The following is a 19,132-nucleotide window of genomic DNA, read 5'->3' as shown; positions in this document are numbered from 1 at the left end:
ATCAAACACTAGCAAATACTGACTGCTGAACTTCTTTCTGTAATTTTGGAAATCCCATGTGGATGCATGCTTAAGTGACTATAGCTTCCAAAGGCTCACCACCTCAGGATTTTAGCATCAACAGGCTAAAACAAATAGCAAAGTCTGCCCTGATGGCAGCAGGTACAAAACCAGGCCCATAATGCTGACCTCCCATGTCTTAAGCTCTACTCTCACACGGCAACTTTGGCCTCTTGAGATGAGTTGTCCCCATTACAGTCAATGGTGAGATGGAAATTCTGCCTCTGCAATACTTCCCGCAGGAGCCTCCCCCTCTCTGTTGACAGAGGGAGCCGTGAAGGATCTGAAGCTTCAGTAGGTTAAAGTTACCCTTCATATGTAAACTATAAACAAAGATACTATATATATTCACATTATTGATCTAGCATTTGAAACTAGGGAAACAGACCAGAAAGTATCAAAAAATTAACACAGATGTACTTAGCAGCAATGTAACACAAACTAAAATATAATCAGAGGTTAACACACTAAAACCAAAAGCTTCACAGATAGGTTTTGGCACCTCCAATCATGAAGGTTTTCAAGCCTCAACTAGGAAAAACCATGGCTGACCCGATCTGCTGCTAGCACACCCGTCTGCCCGCGCAGATGGCCTCCTGAGGTCCAATCTGACCAACACCCCTGGTGCTATGAAAGAAAACAAAACTGCACAAGGACTTTGAGAAGTCCATCTCTGCTACTATTAACCCTTTAAAATGCCCTTGATATCACTCCTTAAAACTGGAATCCATGTAAATCCTGCAGTCTCTGGAGCTCCTGGAAGACACTTCTCACACTCGCTTGTCGCAGTCCCTGCATGGTTTAAGAACAGCCAATGTTTAACAGTGCAGGTAACTTAGGAAACCAACCTTTTTTTATTCTTTTCTTCATTGGAGTGACTCAGGCACGTAAATCACCCTGAAGGTCACCAGGGCACTGTCTGTGCTACCTTCAAAAATGGGACTTTGGCTGCATTGAAATCTCACTTTTCTAACTGAACACTGCACTTGTGCAAACACCCACATTTTTCTGAATTTAAATGAACAAAGCCACATTCCTAAAGATAAGCCTATACTCAAATATTGTTCATAATCAGGGCTATAAACCACACCTCTACAACTCACATGCCATATCCTGAGTTAATCACAATGGACAGTGAAGACACAGAAACATTTCTAAGCACTTTAGCCTTAGAAGGAGAAAAACTTACAGTCCTGAGGTAAAAATAATTACATGAAGCTGTATAGTTATAAAAGTATATATTTTCATTTTTCTTACACATAAAACCACAGAACTTAAAACTAAACAAAGCAATAAGAAAAACCTTGTATTCTGAAAACTTTACACCATTGTGCAACAGCATTTTTCTTCCACGTTGCTTCTTCCTGCTACTTCTTTGTGGACATGGCAGAGGTGCATGTGTATGCAACTGCTGCTATTCCTGCCGCTGTACCCACATCTTTACCTCCCATACACCTTTAAGGATTAGAATCTCTTGGTTTCTCCATTTTCTACCCCATTTCAGCTTGTTACTTCTCACTAGGAGCCACTTTCTGTACCAACACAATGCATGAGTTATTAAAAAAACAGCAGGACATGTAGCAGAAGGTGCAAGACACTGTCTTACTTCCCTCCCCCCCACTACTTCTCACACACACATTTCTATCGTTCAAAGATAGCATCTTATATAAAGCAAGATACTGATCTAATGGCATTTTGCGACTGGGGGAGGAGGTAAGCATCCACAAAAAGTTCTCAAGCACACATTTGAAATGTGTTATAATCTACCACACGCTTGCTTAGAATCGCATCCACAGGTGTTTTACCGAGTGAGCCCCAATGTGTGCAGGCCTGACCCCCCCTCCTCACCCCGGGAGGGGCTGCCCGCAGAGCACAGCCAGGGTGGCACCGAGGATGCACCATGCACATCTTTACAGTGCTGCTTTCCTCTACAGCACTTTCCTGGCAGAGGGAGGTCTTCAGTTTCCAGAACTGTCAATTGCCTTTCAGAAGCACTAAATTCACACATACATATTTGTACATATTCATCAGCATTTACTCATTTGTAACCTCTCATGAGAATTAATATTATTCCTCTACAGTCACAGAACTTCCATAATCCCATGCAAACTGCTACTTACCTATGGCAACCCTGTTTATAGGAATGGCTCATTAAATATAATTTCAGGTTTCAGTTGGAAACTGTTTTACAGAAATGACAAGTACTTCACTATTTGTACTCCAGCTCTGTCTTTTCTGACTGTCGGCAGGAGGCACAAAACCAATCTCAGCAACAAGTTTCAGCAAGAACTAAAAAGCTCACCCTACATGTACGCGTACTGACCGAGTAATCTATTCATGACTTGCAAACCTGAACTAATTAATTGTCCTACATTTGTTAATCTCAACCACAACACACTTAATGCACCATGGTGCCTCTAAACAAACTCTCATTCGCAGGAATCAGAACAAATCATTTAGTTTTCTCAGAATCAGACCATCCTGCTTCTGGTGGCCACCTGCACACAATTACAAATATAAAATCAATCTGAAGCAAAGCAAAGAGCAGAGTATCTCCTACTAAACACACTCTTCTTCCAGATTTGAATTTATAAAGCAGAATATTGCATTAACACATTCATTTTTCTGTGACTGAATACTCTTCTTAAATATTTTGCATACCATTCATAGCAGATGCATTCAATATATTATTAAACAGAAGTGTAATTACACACATATTGCATTTCTTGTTATTATTTATGCATTTGCCTGTATTCTAGCATGACAAGCATGATCTTTAATAGCATGGCATAAAAAGCAATCTCATTTCAGTGAAACATAGTTGCATGTTACTGGATGCACACATATGGACAGCACACAAAGAGCCACAACAGCTGCCCTTCCCTGGGAACCTCAATGTCCCTAGGCTCCTTCCAGAATCAGTGGAGAAGGAGACTCCAGCAAAGTGTGATCTGGTGGATGAATCACTGTTACAGAATAGATATTTTTCTCTGTGTTTGTAAAGAACTCTTTAATACAGAAGTCAGTATCTGCCTTTAATTCAGTCCGCTCTGAAATCACTTGAAAACCATTCGTTTTCTATTTTCTTTTTTAATGGTTTCTGAATTTTTCTCAGTATAAACCTGGTACATTAGGACTAATCTCCCGCTAGAAGGTCAGTTTTGACATTAAAATGGTGTCCCCAAGTAGGAAAAGCAACTCTTCCATTCACTGACTAAAGGCACTGACTTAGCCATGTAACAGGTATTTTGCTTTCTTTTTCTAAAAAGGATTGTAAAATTAACTTCTGGATTCTTTTCAAGTAAATATTGAATTGGTTAGCTGAGGATTACAACTGTGTCCCCCAGCCCTTTTCACTACATCAAAAGCTTACTCATACACAAGGATTTTATAGCAGTATAAAAGGCAGAGTCCATAATCCTAGTTTAGAAATTGAACCAGTTTAATTAAGTGTATCTTTAGACTGACTGCTACAAAACACAGTATGGCAGTCAAATTTAAACCTGTTGTATTCACTTACCCCATACAGACACTGAAGATACTGCAAACCATATTAACATCTGTTTCAGAGCTGATGCCCAATGCTTCTGAGCAGAGTGAGCTTAAGTTTTTTTCCCCCTCTCCTCAAAAACGCGGGCAAAGCGACTTCTTAGAGCAGGAGGAGCCCTTACTGGCAATAAGGCAGTAAGTAAGCAGCTTCACCCTACCCCACCAGTTCTTTGCCATACTAGCCAGCCTTCTAACCTGCCTAAGCCAAAAGCCAGTACTGAAAATCTGGTTTTAAATTAAGTACGTGAACATCACCATCACTAAGAGCAGAACCTTACATATAATTTTACTAATACTCCGATACACCTTAAGCATCTTCCTAGGCTCTGACTAGCAAAGGCAAGTACCCTATGTAGCAAATCCAAGCCCACTGAACACAGATGTCAGCTTTCGCCAGACCTTTTAGACTCATTTCAAATAAAGCCTGGACCACCCTGCTAGGGACAAAGAGACTACAATGGAAATCACTCCTCTACAGGATGTGGTTTTATTTGGATTGTGTTCTGTAAAACTATGCTCCTTGCAAAAGGTTCAAAATGTCATCAAATCGCACTGGCCAGTTGAGCCTGCTCAGTTTCTCTCAGGACATGCTCATAAACAAAAAAGATGGGTTTAAGTGTTCAGTGTCCTTTATCAGACTAGTACAATAGTAATATAGTACAGATTCTCCCATGTATTTGAGCTATAACCATTCAAAGGATCAAATACTTGTACATAAATATATAATTTAAATAGTGTGAGATTTTTTTCTTGAGGTTTTGCAGTAGTGAAGAATACTATCCTTATAAAATAACTTTGACCTGCAATTTTCAGGCAATCCATTTCCTTGAAATATAGGTAAATACTCTTTCTTTAAACAATAATCACAGAATACACTTTGGCTTTATCTCCAGGATTTCTTTTTATTTGAAAGAACAACAGGAAATGGAGGAGGGAACAAAAAATACTTCTGTTAAAGGACAATTCACTGAAGGGTCTTTTAGCTGGCAATTGTCAGCACTGCTCATGGCCAATGGATCAAATTTAACTCTAAAAAGTGCTGATGGTTGTATGAGTCATCACAGTAGGATCTGGCGCTCTGGGCCACTCAAGTTCAATTTTTGGTATTACCACAGGGTGTAGGAACTGGGATCTTGGTGAGCAAAGATTTACTCTGTATTTGATGCACTGGGTAAAGTGGCATTCTTAAAATCACCAGCCTGCCAAGCAGCTAGTAAGCCAGCAGGAGGTTAGTAGGAAGAGAAAGTAATTGTCCTTTGTGCCTCTGAAAATAGCCAATATTAAAGGATCCTCTTATGTATTACCTGAGTTTCAATCTACACTTGCAGCTCAAAGGAAAAGAGAGAGGCTGGAGAAGACAGAAAATAAAGCTTTCAGAAATATTAGAGGAGACCCTCCTCAAGCTGCCATAAAGTGTATGGTCTCCTCACCTAGAAATGTGTGCAACTAGAAAGGATGTGCGCTCTGTAAGCAACAAAAACTTGTTCAGATGACGCACTTTACACATACAGAATGTACCATGTGTGTGCCTGTGTGTCACCATGTCCTTGAAGAGGATGGAGACATGGGGAAACGTACTGCAAGAGTGATCATCTTACACTTATCTAGGATGTCCATCAGTGGAGCAAGAAGTACATGGACTCAAGTTGCTTTAACAGATTAGACACAAGTCATTGGAAATCCACTTTACCTGTAGCCTCTGCTCTCCACACAATGCCCAAAGAAGGTGTAACTTCTGTAGCACAACTAGCAGTGGGATGCAAATCTGATGTTTTGGTCTTGACCTGAATATTCGTATCTGTTACTAAATTTCACAAAGGGAAACAGATCTGGCTTCAAATTCCCCTAGCCCTACACTTTGGTCACAGATCTGAAAGGAAATTCTCCTAATTGGGTCTGCGCACACCACGAAAAAGGAAGAAAAATCCCCAAAGCCCCCAACACGTCCATGCCACCAAAGAGGAGTGCATTCTTGCTTCAGGCTTCAATTCGTACACTGTCTGAACAAAATTTGGATCTGAACTTGACTACATAATCTATCAGAAATTATTAACTGTACCCACCTCTAATGTCTTGAAATGGATAATATAAGCAAAGCAGATTATTAAAAAATGAGTTTACAGTACAGGAGATTTCAAGGCTTTACAAGGACCATTCCCAAAGTGCAGGGCCCAGCTGCCCACTTCCTCACCAGCAACACTCGTGCCACCTTCAGTGCGATCACAGCTCTGCCATTCAGGGGACATGCAAGAATTCTTATGTAAAAAACAGGGGGAAAAACTTATTGCTAATAGGAAAAAAATCCTTATAATACTAATTATTCATAATGGTCAAAAAATATGACAGCTTACAACAGCGTTACAGCAGTGCTTTGGCAATATTTTAGCATACTGTTGTATTTTTAGAAGGATTGTTCACTTACTTTCTCCTAAATGCCGGAATTCTTATTTTTCAACAAACGCTCTGGTTTTTGGTATATCCATATGCCAACATCAGAGTGTTTTATATCAGGGTACGTACGAACTGCAGGCAGAAATAAAGCTCCTGTACACACGTTGCATTACAGCAGCACTGTTGGAGATGCCAAGTTTCAATCTCCTCCCATGCTTTATGCAGTGATAGTTAGCTACACCACTTACAAACCTTCTTGGAATGCAGCGGTACGTTTTTATGATGAGTAACAGAAAACTGCTGTTTCTTCATCCTGAACATTGAGGAACTATCCCATTGTAAACAATACATCTGACAGTTTAATGATATTGCTCAACCTAACCAGTTTTGGCAAGCAGCATGTATGATAAAAGTGCAGCAAGATGTATGTTTAAGCACTTTCACATTTTCTCAGCACAGAGACCTCAGAAGGGTACCTTACCATTTCAAAATTGATTAGCAAGCTACCTGCATACTTAAGTGAAAAACAGTATGCTCTCTGTTAAAGTCTTGCCTGGTACAACAAGATCACAACAGGACGATCACAGTCCCCAAGAACCTCTACAGCTGGAGCTCCAACACGTACAGATAAAATTCACAGGCTTTTATTTTCTTTCTAAAGAGCATGTATTAGCTTCCATCGCTTACAAAAACTTATACTAGGCTAAATTAAATACATGTGCACCCACATGTTAACTGAATTAACTCAGAACAGTCAATACAGCTCAAATGTCCATCTGTTTACAAAAGACACTTGTAGCTTTCAAGTCTTGTGCTCCTTATAGTGTAACTCTTAACCAAAACAGTTTTAAGTTCAACCAGAAAGCTCTGTTGCGAGATTTCCAGGCATAACAGCCATGTGTTTATTGGGTTTTCATGTTCAAATCATGTCAGAATACACATGCTATCCATTCGCAAAATGCAACACATCGATGCCAGCCTCTCCCTCTTCAGCTGGAGAAACCTCATAAAACAAAGCTGGCTATAACATGACCAGATAGTATAGCTAAATTAAAAAAGAAATATAAATCTCCCCTTGCAATCCCAGTTTAAAAGTTGCAAATGGCGCATTTTGCAAGATGAATTTGTTTCTGAGGCAATAATGTATTTTCCAGCACTGGGATGGATTAAGAGGATATAAAACCAGCAGCAGACACAAGTAGCTGCTCTCAGGTAAGTTTCAGGTGATAAAATGTTTTGATGAAGAACTTTGTACTAGCTCCTCATTTACAATAAGTTGCTTTTTAATCTGAGGCAAGGCAGCTGACAGCTAGCTGCATTTAAATTGGGAGGAGGAAAGCCAGCACACATTATCTTACAGTTCTACAGCTGGAATCAAACTTCATCTTTTAATATGAACTAAAGTTAATATTCCATTCTTTGACAAGAGATGGAGCAAAACGCAGCTCTGTTAAAAAAAAAAAAAAAAAATGTCCTCTCCCATTTTAGGGTATTGCTGGCTTTCCTTTTACAAGGGTTAAGCAGTAGCAACAGTAACAAAAACTACCTGTACCAGGGTGCAATACTCCAAGAAAACAGTTCTCATCAGACACTGTCCTCCTGGACGCCCCTACTGTACTGTTGTTGTTGATGATGATCGCGATGTTGAACGCCTACAAATCTCCCACGTGCCTATTTCGTTGGCCTGCTGTTTTGTTTTTTTTAAAAAAAAAAAAAAAAAAAAGCTAGAGGCCATTATTCATGAGCAGTAAGAAAACAAATCACTCTTAGACCTACTCCTCTTGCAGATTCCCACACTTATTACCCAAAATCCCACAGCTTGCTATTGGTTCTACCCTTGACCGAAGTACAGGGCTGAGGCAGCATGCCATCCCCAGGGAAAAGCCGAGCACGTTCCTCCCGGCAAGCGGCTCCGGTTATTCTAGGATCGCAGTCGGGCTGGAATAAAGTCCCTTAACTTTTCTGCGAAGGCAGAGCTCGCTCCCACCGCCGGCGCCCGGCCAGCCCCACCGCAAGCCGGCGGGGACGAGCGCGGCCGCGCTCCGCACCCTGACCGGCAGCCCGGTTTTCCCCGTGACCCGTTTTCTTTTTGAGGGGAAAACAGCCGAAAGGAGCGAACCGAAAGCCGTCAGCCCCTTCCACAGAGTCACCCTGCGGCTCCAGCAGGAACGAGGAACGTGTCTCGCAGAAAGATGTAAACAGCCCCGTCCCGCTGCCCCCTCCCCCGGTGCCGGTGTCCCCCGCGCCCCGCGGCCGCAGCGCCCCGGCTCGCCCCTGCGCGCCTCCCCAGCAGCGGCGCGGCGGCCGCCGCTTTGCACTCACACACGCACGCACGGAGAGGCAATTACAATAATTTAAAGCTTCCTGTCCGCCGGCTCCGCCGGGATCCCGAGGGCTGAGCCATGCCTGGGCAGGGCGCGGAGCAGCGGCTCCCCCGCCACACAGGCGCGGGCACCGCAGCCGGCCCGCCCCCGCCCGCCCCCAGCCCCGGCGGCAGGAGGAGGAGGAGGAGGAGGAGGTGGAGGAGGAGGAGGGAGAGGGAAGGGGGGGCGTGACAAGTTGTGCCAAACTTCGGGAGGTGTGCGAGCGGCCGGGAGGGAGCCGGCCGCGCTGACAGCCGGACCCGCCGCCTCCCCCGCCCCGCCAGCGGCGCCCACCCCCAGCGCTGCCCCGGGCCGGGGCCCGCCCGCCCCCGCCGCCCCGGGAGCCCCGTGGGGCGCTGAGCCGGGCAGCAGCCGCCGGCGGCCGCAGCGAGGAGGAAAGTTAAAACGGCGGCGGTCGCGCACCTACCCGCTGTCTGCAATGTCTCCTCCGGGCGCGGGGTGCTAAGTGAGACACTGGCGGGGTGGGGAGAGGCAGAGGTGCGGGGAGGGACCAGGAGATGGGTGTTTGGTGATCTCTTCCTTTCTCTCCCCCCTCCTTCCCCCCCTTCCCCTTTCTCTCTCTCTCTCTCTCTCAAGGACGAGGTGAAATCCCTTTGCTGGTCATGAGGCGGCTTCAGAGACAAACAACACAATGCGAGTGCAAATAACAAAAGGGAAAAAAAAAAATAGGAGAGGGAGAGGGAGACCGGGAACAATGGGGGAGGAGAGCCTCGCCGCGCCGCGCCTGGCCGCCGCCGGCACCCCGGCAGGCAAGAGGAGGAGGAAGGCGAGGTGGCGGCAGCGGGGAGGGGGCTGCGCGGGGAGTGCCCCGGGCGCGCCGGGGCTGCCTCAGACCAGCCCCGACCTCCTCCCCGCCGGCTGCCGCCGCCCGCCCCGCCGCACCCCGGGGCGGCCCTGCGCGGCGCCGGGGCGGCCAACGGTAAGTGACGCGCGCGCCGCAGCCGCGGAGCCCGCTAACGGCCATCGCCGCCGCCACCATCCTCCTCCTCATCGTCCCCCGGGGGGGCGGCTGTCCGCCGGTGAAGGAGCGTTCAGAGCGCAAAGCGGCGGGGGGCACCCAGCCCTTCCCGCCTCTCCCTCCCCGCCCGGGAACTTCTTCACCGAGCGGGGCTGTCACGAGTCCTGGGGACGTCGCTACCGGTCCGGTCCCGAGGAGCAGCCCCCCTCCCGCTCTTTGCTAAGAGTAAACACCCGGGAGTTGCGTGTCCGTGGGCGTGTGCGTGTCCGCTGGCACCTCCCGCGCCGGCAGCCCCTGTCGCACCGGTACGACCGCGCACACGCGCAGCCACCCGCCGCAGCCCCTCTCCTCAGCTCCCCCTCTTAATTTCCCGGACCCCCGCCGGGCGCAGCCCCCACGCGTGCGCAGTAACCCGAGGGGGATGCCGAAGTTTGGGGTCCCCCCGCGCCCTTCCCCTCCGCGCCCTCCCCGGGGGCCGGCGACGAGACGCCGCCCCGCGCCCCTCGGAAGGCGGCGGGTTGAGGATCGCCGCTGTCACCCCGCGCAGCCCGTGGGGTCCCGCGAGTGGGGCGCGCCGCGGCGGGGTTACCTCAGCGGCGGGCGGCCGCCGCGGGGCCGGAGGGCTGCGGCTCTCCGCCCGGCGGCCTGAAACCCGTCCCCGGGGCGGACGGTCCGGGGGAGCCCCCCGCCGTGTCACCTCTCCTGCAGGCAGGCGGGGAGCGAGCGTCGCGCCCGGCTCCGCAGCCCGCCTCTGTCCCGGACCCCCCGGTTACCTCCTCCTCCTCCTCTCCAGCACCCCCCGCCGCTCCTCGGGTGAGCGCAGCCGTGTCCCACGCCGGCCCCGCGGCCCGCCCGCCCGCGGGGACACGGCCGGCCGCCGTGGGGCTTCACGCGTGGGTGGGGGTACGTGCGGGGGCGGGGGGGGGCGTTTTCCGCTCGCAGCCGTTCGTTCTGCCCGCGCTGAAGGCGGCTGCTGGGGGCGAACCCGTGTGCGGGGTGCGGCGCCCCGGGGCGCGCTCGCGGTGCCCGGGGCCGGGGGGAGAAGCGGCGCGGCCGAGGGCCGGGGCCGGGCAGGGGGGACCCCCCGTCGCTGATAACGTCACGCTCCGCAAGTGAGAGGTCTCCCCCACTTGTTTACTTACGGGGTCTTTTGTTTTTAATTGAGCGTTTTGTACACGTGCTTTTATGGAGCGGTGAAGCCGGCTGGACGGGGTTTGAGCCGGAGAGTGGGAAACGCAGAACTACACACGCCCAGCCAAATTGTTCAAAGAGGAGCAAGTTCGGTTATTATTCATCTCCACGAGGGAAGTCTTATCTTCTACAAATATTTGATACTGGGACGAGTCCAATAATTAACAAGAACAATCAAACAATTTCACTGCCTTCTCGGGGATTTAAAAAGTCATCATCTGGAATTCATGAGCATTACAACCTTCTTTTTTTTTTTTTTTTCCTGCTTGGATGCGTTATTGTATATGATCTTTTCAGTGTGTGTGTGTCCCTAAGTGATTTTACGCTTTGATGCAAAAAGATGCAAACCATTAACAGCATAGATAATATTCACAACTGCTGATTCAGTGAGACTTCAGACCTCTCCATAGGAGTGGGGCAGAGGGTGTTAACCCTGATGGGAAAAGGGGAACAAAAAAAACCCAAAGAAAAGAGATGAAGGAATGTTTCTTGGCTTCCTCGCTACCTCTGTGGCAGGAACTCCCACAAGAGTCCTGTGGGTGGGATGGGAGCAGCACAGCTCTAACGCACGGCTGCCTGGTACGAGGCTAGCCAGCGCTGTATAGGTGCATCTGCTCTCCCTGCCAGCCCCATAACTCCTCTTTTCTGGAGAAAAAGCCAGTCTGGGAGAGGACTGGGACTCCTGAGCTCTGCAGCAGCATTTCTGACACGGCGCAGGCTTGAGTTGCCAGGGAGGCAGTGTGGCTTTCAAGACCTGCGGTGAGCCAAGCAGGCCAGACACGTAGTGGCCTATGGCCCAGTTGTATCCAAAAAAACCCACCCAAACTTGCCTCATCCGGATCAAATTCAGACATTTGAGAAGGTGCCTGCATGCCAAATGGCAAAGTGTCACCCTACACCGCCCCAGTCATGAAATTCTGCACAAGTTCTCACACTGGTCATCCAAGTCACAAGCCCTCAGTCCCCACCTGCTCATCCAACCTTCTTCCGATGGCTGGCAGCCCCCAGTGCTGGTGTGGATAATGAAACCCATTGGGCATGTAGCTCCACTTTGTCTCAGGTAATCTCAAGCCTAAGGCCCTACAGCCAAGACTTTCTTGGGTTAGGCTGTCGGGGGGGGGGGGTGTCCTCCCCACATCTTTCAGCGCTTTTTTCTGTTGATGCAGTTCCCACCCATTTTTTTCCATAAGCACTGCCCCTCCCCTCCCCTTCTTGCTTTATGCCAACTCCTCCGTAGAATCGTGATGAAGTACCTTGCAGTTCAACACAAGAAAGGAATTAGGGTGGTTGGGTCCAAAACTAATCTGGAGCAAAGAGAAAAAGCCAAATGCGGGTGCATTTTATTTAAGATCAAAAGCACAATGGTGTGATATTGTATTATGCTCTCCACAGGAGCTGTATTTTTCTACTTCTACGGTAGGATTAAGGTGTTCAGTGGAAAAAATTAAAAAAATAAAAAAGCCTCATTGGACTGGTACTAGCTGCATTTGAGTTTCTCTTAAATAATGAGAACATTTCATCCCTCAAGGACTCTATCATTCTATTTCCAAGAACTTTTTAAAACAATAATTGTGAATCCAAATAATAATTTATTTTTTGCTATTTATTGCTGAGGATTCATTCTGGGTTTTATTTTTTATTTATAGGAAGGATGTTACCATTTCTGCATTGACTCATTTTAGAATTTTCAGTCAACCAAATGCAATTCAGTAGAACCTAAAGACATCTCCTTATTTAGCTCTGCATCTTTGAGAACACAGGATGTTGAATGTTAGTACACACAGGCTGGACACAGCTGGGGGCACAGCTTCAAGCCGCTTCTCCACCCTGAAAAACTAAAGCAAGCACAGAAGAAAATTTTTGGTGCGACTTACCCAGTGAAAGGTAGGCTACTGTGCAAAAATTGCTACCTATTTTAAATCTGAAATTTGCAGAGCTCTGGCTAACTTTCAGTTTCCCAACACCAGGGAAGCATGGCTTAAGCCTGGTTCTGTTCTAGCATTCATGGAACATGACTGTGTTTAAATTAAAGGTATCACCCACCTTTACACTGAGCAGCATGCACCTAGAAATCAATCTGTGCATACTTATGAAGGTGGCTTATATACAGGTCTGCTTTCACTAAATTGACCCCACCACTGTACGTGTGATTTCAACAATTACAGTTTTAGGCATGGCTCCATAAGGAAAAAAATGTATGGGTAGATCTCTCCTTGCACAGAGCTGATCTGTTTTTTCAGTTCTCCCTGATTTCGTCCCTCCACTACCACTCTCAACAAGCCACTGCATGTGCCTTCTTGCCTCGTCCTCATAGAAAATTCAGAGCTCCGGTCTTCTACTACATTGAGTCTTGGTACACTCCTTTTCACAAGAGCTGGTGTAAGATGCTACGTTTCCCATATGGAAATGGTTTATTACTACCTTTCAGAGGTATAAATGACAGCATTGAAGAACGAAGCCCGAGTCCTATAAAACAACATTACCTTTGTGCCAAAGTAATCCAATTACTCAGGTACTGTGATAACCCTAAAGCCATAGCAAAATGAAGAAACCACTTAGGAACTTACAAACATCTGTTTTCGTATCAGAGTGCATCAGCACAAGAACACCCTTATGCGGTCCTAATCAGTCAAAGTATCGCTCTTGTCTTTTACATTCAGCACGGCTTATCTGCTTCTCCATAATAAAATCAGGGCGATACTTGCACTGATTTCTGTAGCAGGAAAGGCCTCTGTTACTTAAATTGAAGCAATCTGCTTCTATGCAGGTCCTGTCTCCTTTCCCCCAAAGGCAATAGAGAATCCCAGCTATGATATTTCAAGAAGACATCCAAATAACTTCCTAGGGAACATAGAACATGCTGCTGCCATGTCCCCGAGTAGGACGCTCTACCCAGTTTCTTGTTAGCTGGTTCCTCAACCTAAAGATAGTCCTGCTTCAACAGCCTAACTGATGGTCTTAAGTGCAGTTTGGATCCCACATTTAGGTCCTGTTAACTAAAGAAGGAATATATTTATTTTTAGTAGAAGGTGGGTACAAGATCTGAAAGGAACAGGAAATGCTGATTAAATTAAATGTTGATGAGGTGTTCTGTAATTTGAACTATTGCAGACATACAGAACGGTTAAAAGGAAAGGAAGCCAGCTGGAAAAGTTGAGATACCTGCTTTTAGTTGTCCATGCTGAGCAAAGATTACATATTAGAAGAATCTGTAAACAGCTTTCATTTTCAATAATGGATTAAAGGCCCAAGCCACACTCATCTATCATGCTACCATTAGTAACTCCTGGATTTCAATGAGATTACTCACATATATAAAAATAAGCATAATCTATCAGGACACACAGATGAATAAAGGCGGTCACAAGGATGGATTTAAGAAGCAGGCTGGAACTTCATTAATGCAATATTTTCACATGTCAAGCAGTTAAGTGAGCCCGGTGCAGGGATTTCAAAGCTACAGTTTAGGGCAGATCCTCCCTAATCTCTCTCTTACAACGAGATCACATTTGAAGCCCACCCCTCAACCCTTCCCCAACAAGAAGGAGGAGGACCTAAACTCCACACCACTTCATTTAGGTTTTCTTTCCTAGGCACAAATCCAATTGCAAAGTTCCAGGTTTCTTTTTAATTTCTGCCTTAGTCCACACTGAACATTATCTGAATTTTTCCATAAATTCCAACAGATGAATAAATATGTATATTCTCATATAATCCATTTCCATATTCAGTTTTTCAGCCTATCCATGAACCCATGCTCCAAAGACCATGAAAACATTTTGAGTTTCCCCCAGCTATAGCCTAATAGAAGAACATACTTTTCTCAATACCAGAATACCTGATAAAATGAGTGTCCCAAGACCATAGTTTATGTGCCACGACACAGGAGAGGATTAACGTAACCTAAGGCTGAGAGACATCCAAACTCTAGCTTCACTTGGGTTTGCAGAGAACCAGTAAGGGATCACAGCTGGCAGTCTCATGCATATATTCTGGCTGTCCCCTTTCTTTCTTGGCTGTTTACCCCACCACCAGGTTAATTAATAGTGTTTTCTGTGGAGCCTCCACTGGAGGTGGAGGAAGCACTTGCAGGATGAGAAACCATGTGGTGATGCTTACTTATGTATGGAGACCACTAGGAATGTGTCTTGCATGGCTCAGTGGGGGTCACTTAAGACTAATTAGTCAGGGCAGACCATTAGGACAGTGCAAGTGCGGTACTTCCAGACCCCCAAGTAATCCACGTATGTCAGCACGGTGCAGCATTGTGCACAGTGTGTGCATTAAATTGAAGCAAGGACTGCAGCAAAGTTTCCAAAGTGATTAGGAGTTTTGGGTGCTCTATGAGTTGAAGAAATTGTGGTGCCTCAGGTGGCACAAAGTCTTCCAAAAGCAGGTGTCTTTCATTTTTTAAATCTAGCCCCATTTTCTAAAACTGGAAATTGACTGAAAAAGGGAGGTAATCGAAATCATCTGTGACTTCTGAAAATAGAGGCCAGTTCCTGTGAGTAAGTTTTAGCATGACTGAGCACTTAGTGTCTTATCAGTAGCACAGGAACAGGGATTTGTATATACTGTTTTATTAAGATTAGTATCTCTACAGTGCTCCTTAAATGAAAACAAAAGAAAAACATGCTGTAAAAGGACACAAAAAATGACTCAATTTCCCGTCATTGCCAAAAGCGTCTAATTTTGAATTTAATCAACCATTGTGCCATAAGATAGAGTATTTTGTTATGTACGTTTAGGTGCAGTAATTAATATTAAAATAAATCCGTGGGAAAAAATTGTGTGACCCTGTTTAAAATTTAGCACAGCTGCTGCAGTTTTGTTATCCAGCATGTCTGCAGTAACTAGTACCCTCAAGAAAAGCAACCAAACATAACAAAACCAAGCAAAAAATAAGTAAAGAATAGCCAAATCTCTAACCAAAGATACTGTTCCTTACAAGAAAATTTTTTCTATTGATTTGTGACCTTTGAAAAATCATAGAGCATATACAATTTTTGCTACAACATTTTTCATGTAAAGCTGTTTTCTTGCACTACCATCTTTTGTGGAGTAACACAGCTCCTAATATCCCTAAATTACTATCATAAAAACAAAAAGGAGAGGAGGTTGCAATGCAATGAGATGTCGTTTGTATTTGTAACAGGGCAATCATTGATTTAAAATTGGCATTGGAGCTCCTTTTCTGAAATGATTGCTAGGTTAGGAAAACAACACTTTAAACCAGCAACATCTGAGTTTCTGAAAAAAGCTCAGGTTTAGCACTTGCCTTAGTCTGTATTTTTATTATTAGACCTGCACATTTTTCCATGTGTGCGTGTTCTGTTCCTGTGGAAGTATCCTATAGTAACGCTTATGAGATCACTGTCTAGAAGGCTCATACATCTTTATATTTTACCTTTGAAGAAAATGGAAGTCTTACAATGCCATACAAATAAAATTCTCTTAGGAACTTAAAGCCTGTTTCACTTCATACACCTGCTCGTGTGGTTACAGGTATGCAGTGAAGGATAAGCAGTGCAAAATATTTTATATTCTGCTTTTACAGTTTGTAGGCATTCAGGCTGCTCACTACAAATGACTGCACAAGGTGAGAGGCACTGGAGAATCAGGCCCCAAAGATTTTCTATACTGTATCAGATCACTGGTGCATTAAGTGTGTCACCTCACAGCTGGATGCTCCAAAATGAACCTAGCTATCTGTGTACTACTGTGGGAACTACTCTGGCAGTCAGGTTGCATCCAGGAGAGGAGACTGGGTTTTGTCTTTTATTTTCTTATGTATCTAATCAGAACTGTCCTCATTTGTGATCAAATTGCTCATAGTTCCTTAATGGTTAAACAAGAGTATATGACTCTTGTTGTGAAACAGGATGTAAGACAGCATTAGAAATTATAAATAATAGCATGAGAGGGGAAAATAACCCAACCAACCAATAAACCCAAGCCCATTACTTTTTCAATATTTTCATATGCTTCTGTGGTATAAGAAAGTAGTCCACACTATAAGAAACACATAACAAGTATGCCATAATTTACATCAGGGTATTTTATACTGCAGAGCTATTTTGTGGAAGTTTACAGCTTTATATAATGATCCGTTTAAGTCAGAAATGTAACTTAATATTACATAAACAATAATTATATATAATATGGAAATATCATCTAGCTATAGGAAGTGCCAGATATCAGCAACACGAAGTAGCAAAAATATATAAACACACAAAGCTGTCTAAATCCCTCAGAGGTTTCATAGGCTGAACCTCAGTGAGAATCAGATCGCAGTCAATCAAGTCAAAGGCACAGATATTCCTAAAGCATTTCAACATACTGGTTTCAGCATTCAAAAAATCCAAACCCCACTTTCTGCCGAAGAGCAAAACTTATAGGGCACATGTTAAATACTTTGATCCTAATTGTCATATAACTGATGCAACTATTCAAAAGCAATTACATACCTGCTATCTGACTGAAACTCAATGGCACTTTTATGTATCCCTAAATAGCTTCTCTGGAGCTCAGTTTCAGTCACTAGAAAAAAAAAAAAAAAAGAAAAAAAAACCACAAAGAAAATGTATGCGCATACAATCACAAAAAAACCCTCTTATGCTACTGGTTCGTATAGTATTTTTTAAAAGTTTCATTTCAACAATATATTTAAACATATGCCAGACAACTGGTGATCTGGCTTCCCCAGTTCACATTGCAGCACAGAAAAGCTCTCAAGGAGAACATGTGTCCCACCATCCATTCACTCTTAGTCATTCTGACACATAACACTTGATTGCAAATCTTTCACCAAACAATTAAGGTCGTTCAGGAAACTACTTTTTTATCCTTTTTGATACTGACAGAACTATTTCTCTCTGGAGAAAACAAAGTAAAGAGATGAGTAAACCAATGATTATTTCTGAAAATATTTACTTGAAGAACTGTTACTGATAAATTTGAAATTTCACTAGTAAAAAACATGGCTTTTGTTTTGGATTGGTTTAAATGGGCTTATTTTCTCTCCTGACCATGTAATTGAAACACCTGATTGTGTGTCATCTTCTGCTTTAGGTGGAGAGCCCAGGGCCTGCAGTATGGAGGAGCACTGGACTGTCCCAGCATTTGCTGGAATACTGGGCGAGCCCCTGGGCAGGGAAACCCAAGGTTCAGCCACCCGCTAACACCAGTTTCAGGGCACTGTGCTGAAGAGTCAAAGCAGGAAAGACGACCAGAAGAGAACATGGCAGGCCATAAAGATGAAATGAAGATAGAAATAAAAAGTCAAGTGGCTCTCTGGAAACTGCAGCAATGGATATGTTAGCCATATCAAAAAAAGCCTCACACAAAACTCTTGTCAGTCCAATTAGGAGGCTCCAAATTAGTTGGAAGGGGGGTGTTTGTATTTTATCTTTTGATTGATTTCAAAACAAACTGAAAAGTGTAGGAAAAACAGAAGGTTTCTAGCATGGACTTTTGTTCAGAAAAATTCTACAATAAAACTCTATTGTATTCATCCTCCGAGCCAGAAGCAGGGCTGGTATTTGTAAACCCAGAGCAGGGATTAGAATCCAGGCTTGCAGACAGAGCAAATCCAAGAGTTCACAGCAAGGATTCTCCAACTATAATATTCCTGAAGTCCTCACCCAGACACCAGCTCTTTGTATTTGGAATATTCTTTTCTCTTTTTTAGATTCATACTGATACTTTAATAGTAAAGGCCTTCATGCAGCTGATTAATTACATTTTCTTTTGGGGGAAGGAGGTTTTCTAAGACAAAAGGGACTGTGAGATAACTAGTAGCCATAAGGAAGCAGAGACTGTATTATAACAGGGGTAGAAGGGTCAACAACAGGCATGAGACAAGAGGAAAAGGCACCAAGGAAGACTCGGAGGAGCTCTGAACAGCATCAGTGACCAAGTGGCGAGCTTTCACGCTGCTTATGGTAGGTAGGCTGCTCCCAGCCTTTTGGGGCTTTGAAAGGCTCACCACTTTCAGGATAATTCAATAATTAGTATTTGGTTTATAGCAGGTAATGGGGTTTTACTCAGGAAAGGTTAGCATCTCTTGAAGCACTCGGGAGCTGGAAAAGCTATCTCCCTATTTCAGCTTCCTTTGTTCACAGTTACAATCTATTTAGTTGCTGAATAGTTGGAACGGCATTGAAAACTAATCACCATCCTACACATTACCTTCCTCCTCAACCTGTTTACCCTCCTCACCCGCTGTATTCCTAGAAAGCAGCTTACTGATAAGTGGCAGGATTACCATTTCTGTGGTGACACAGCTCATCAGAGAATGCACATAGATGAACGTTATTTTTGTAGCAAAAGGAATTACTTTTTTTGGACAGATTTATTCCACAGAGGTGGTTAATACAATCCTGCTTGTTACTGTAATTCACAAGCTCACGTCTTCACCCCTCTTGGGGCGATCAATTCCCTCATGATCAATGCCCAGCTGGTGCTTGTGTATGCATGCGTGTGTATGTATCAGGCAACAAGTGTGCAACAGAGAGCTCAAGTTCACCCCGGTCTGTGAAGCATGTGAGCATCCTATGACTGAAAATATGCTCCCTTGCATAATCCTGAGATTAGCAAA

The 19,132-nt window shown here is 44.8% G+C and overlaps 1 protein-coding gene across 1 annotated transcript; it reads left to right on the top strand.

Annotated features, from left to right (window-relative positions):
- Positions 1 to 1,187: 1,187 nt before the first annotated feature.
- LOC130150155 (translation initiation factor IF-2-like) lies at positions 1,188 to 18,266 on the top strand. Its single transcript, XM_056340807.1, has 4 exons — positions 1,188 to 1,258; positions 9,410 to 11,593; positions 12,180 to 12,417; positions 17,605 to 18,266. The coding sequence occupies exons 1-2, from the start codon at positions 1,188 to 1,190 to the stop codon at positions 10,434 to 10,436; spliced, it is 1,098 nt and encodes a 365-aa protein (XP_056196782.1). The 3' UTR covers positions 10,437 to 11,593; positions 12,180 to 12,417; positions 17,605 to 18,266.
- Positions 18,267 to 19,132: the final 866 nt, after the last annotated feature.

The sequence above is a fragment of the Falco biarmicus genome, chromosome 5 (assembly GCF_023638135.1).
Source record: "Falco biarmicus isolate bFalBia1 chromosome 5, bFalBia1.pri, whole genome shotgun sequence".
NCBI lineage: Eukaryota > Metazoa > Chordata > Aves > Falconiformes > Falconidae > Falco > Falco biarmicus.
The sequence above is the reverse complement of the archived record's forward strand: the minus strand, read 5'-3'. Positions and strand labels throughout refer to the sequence as shown.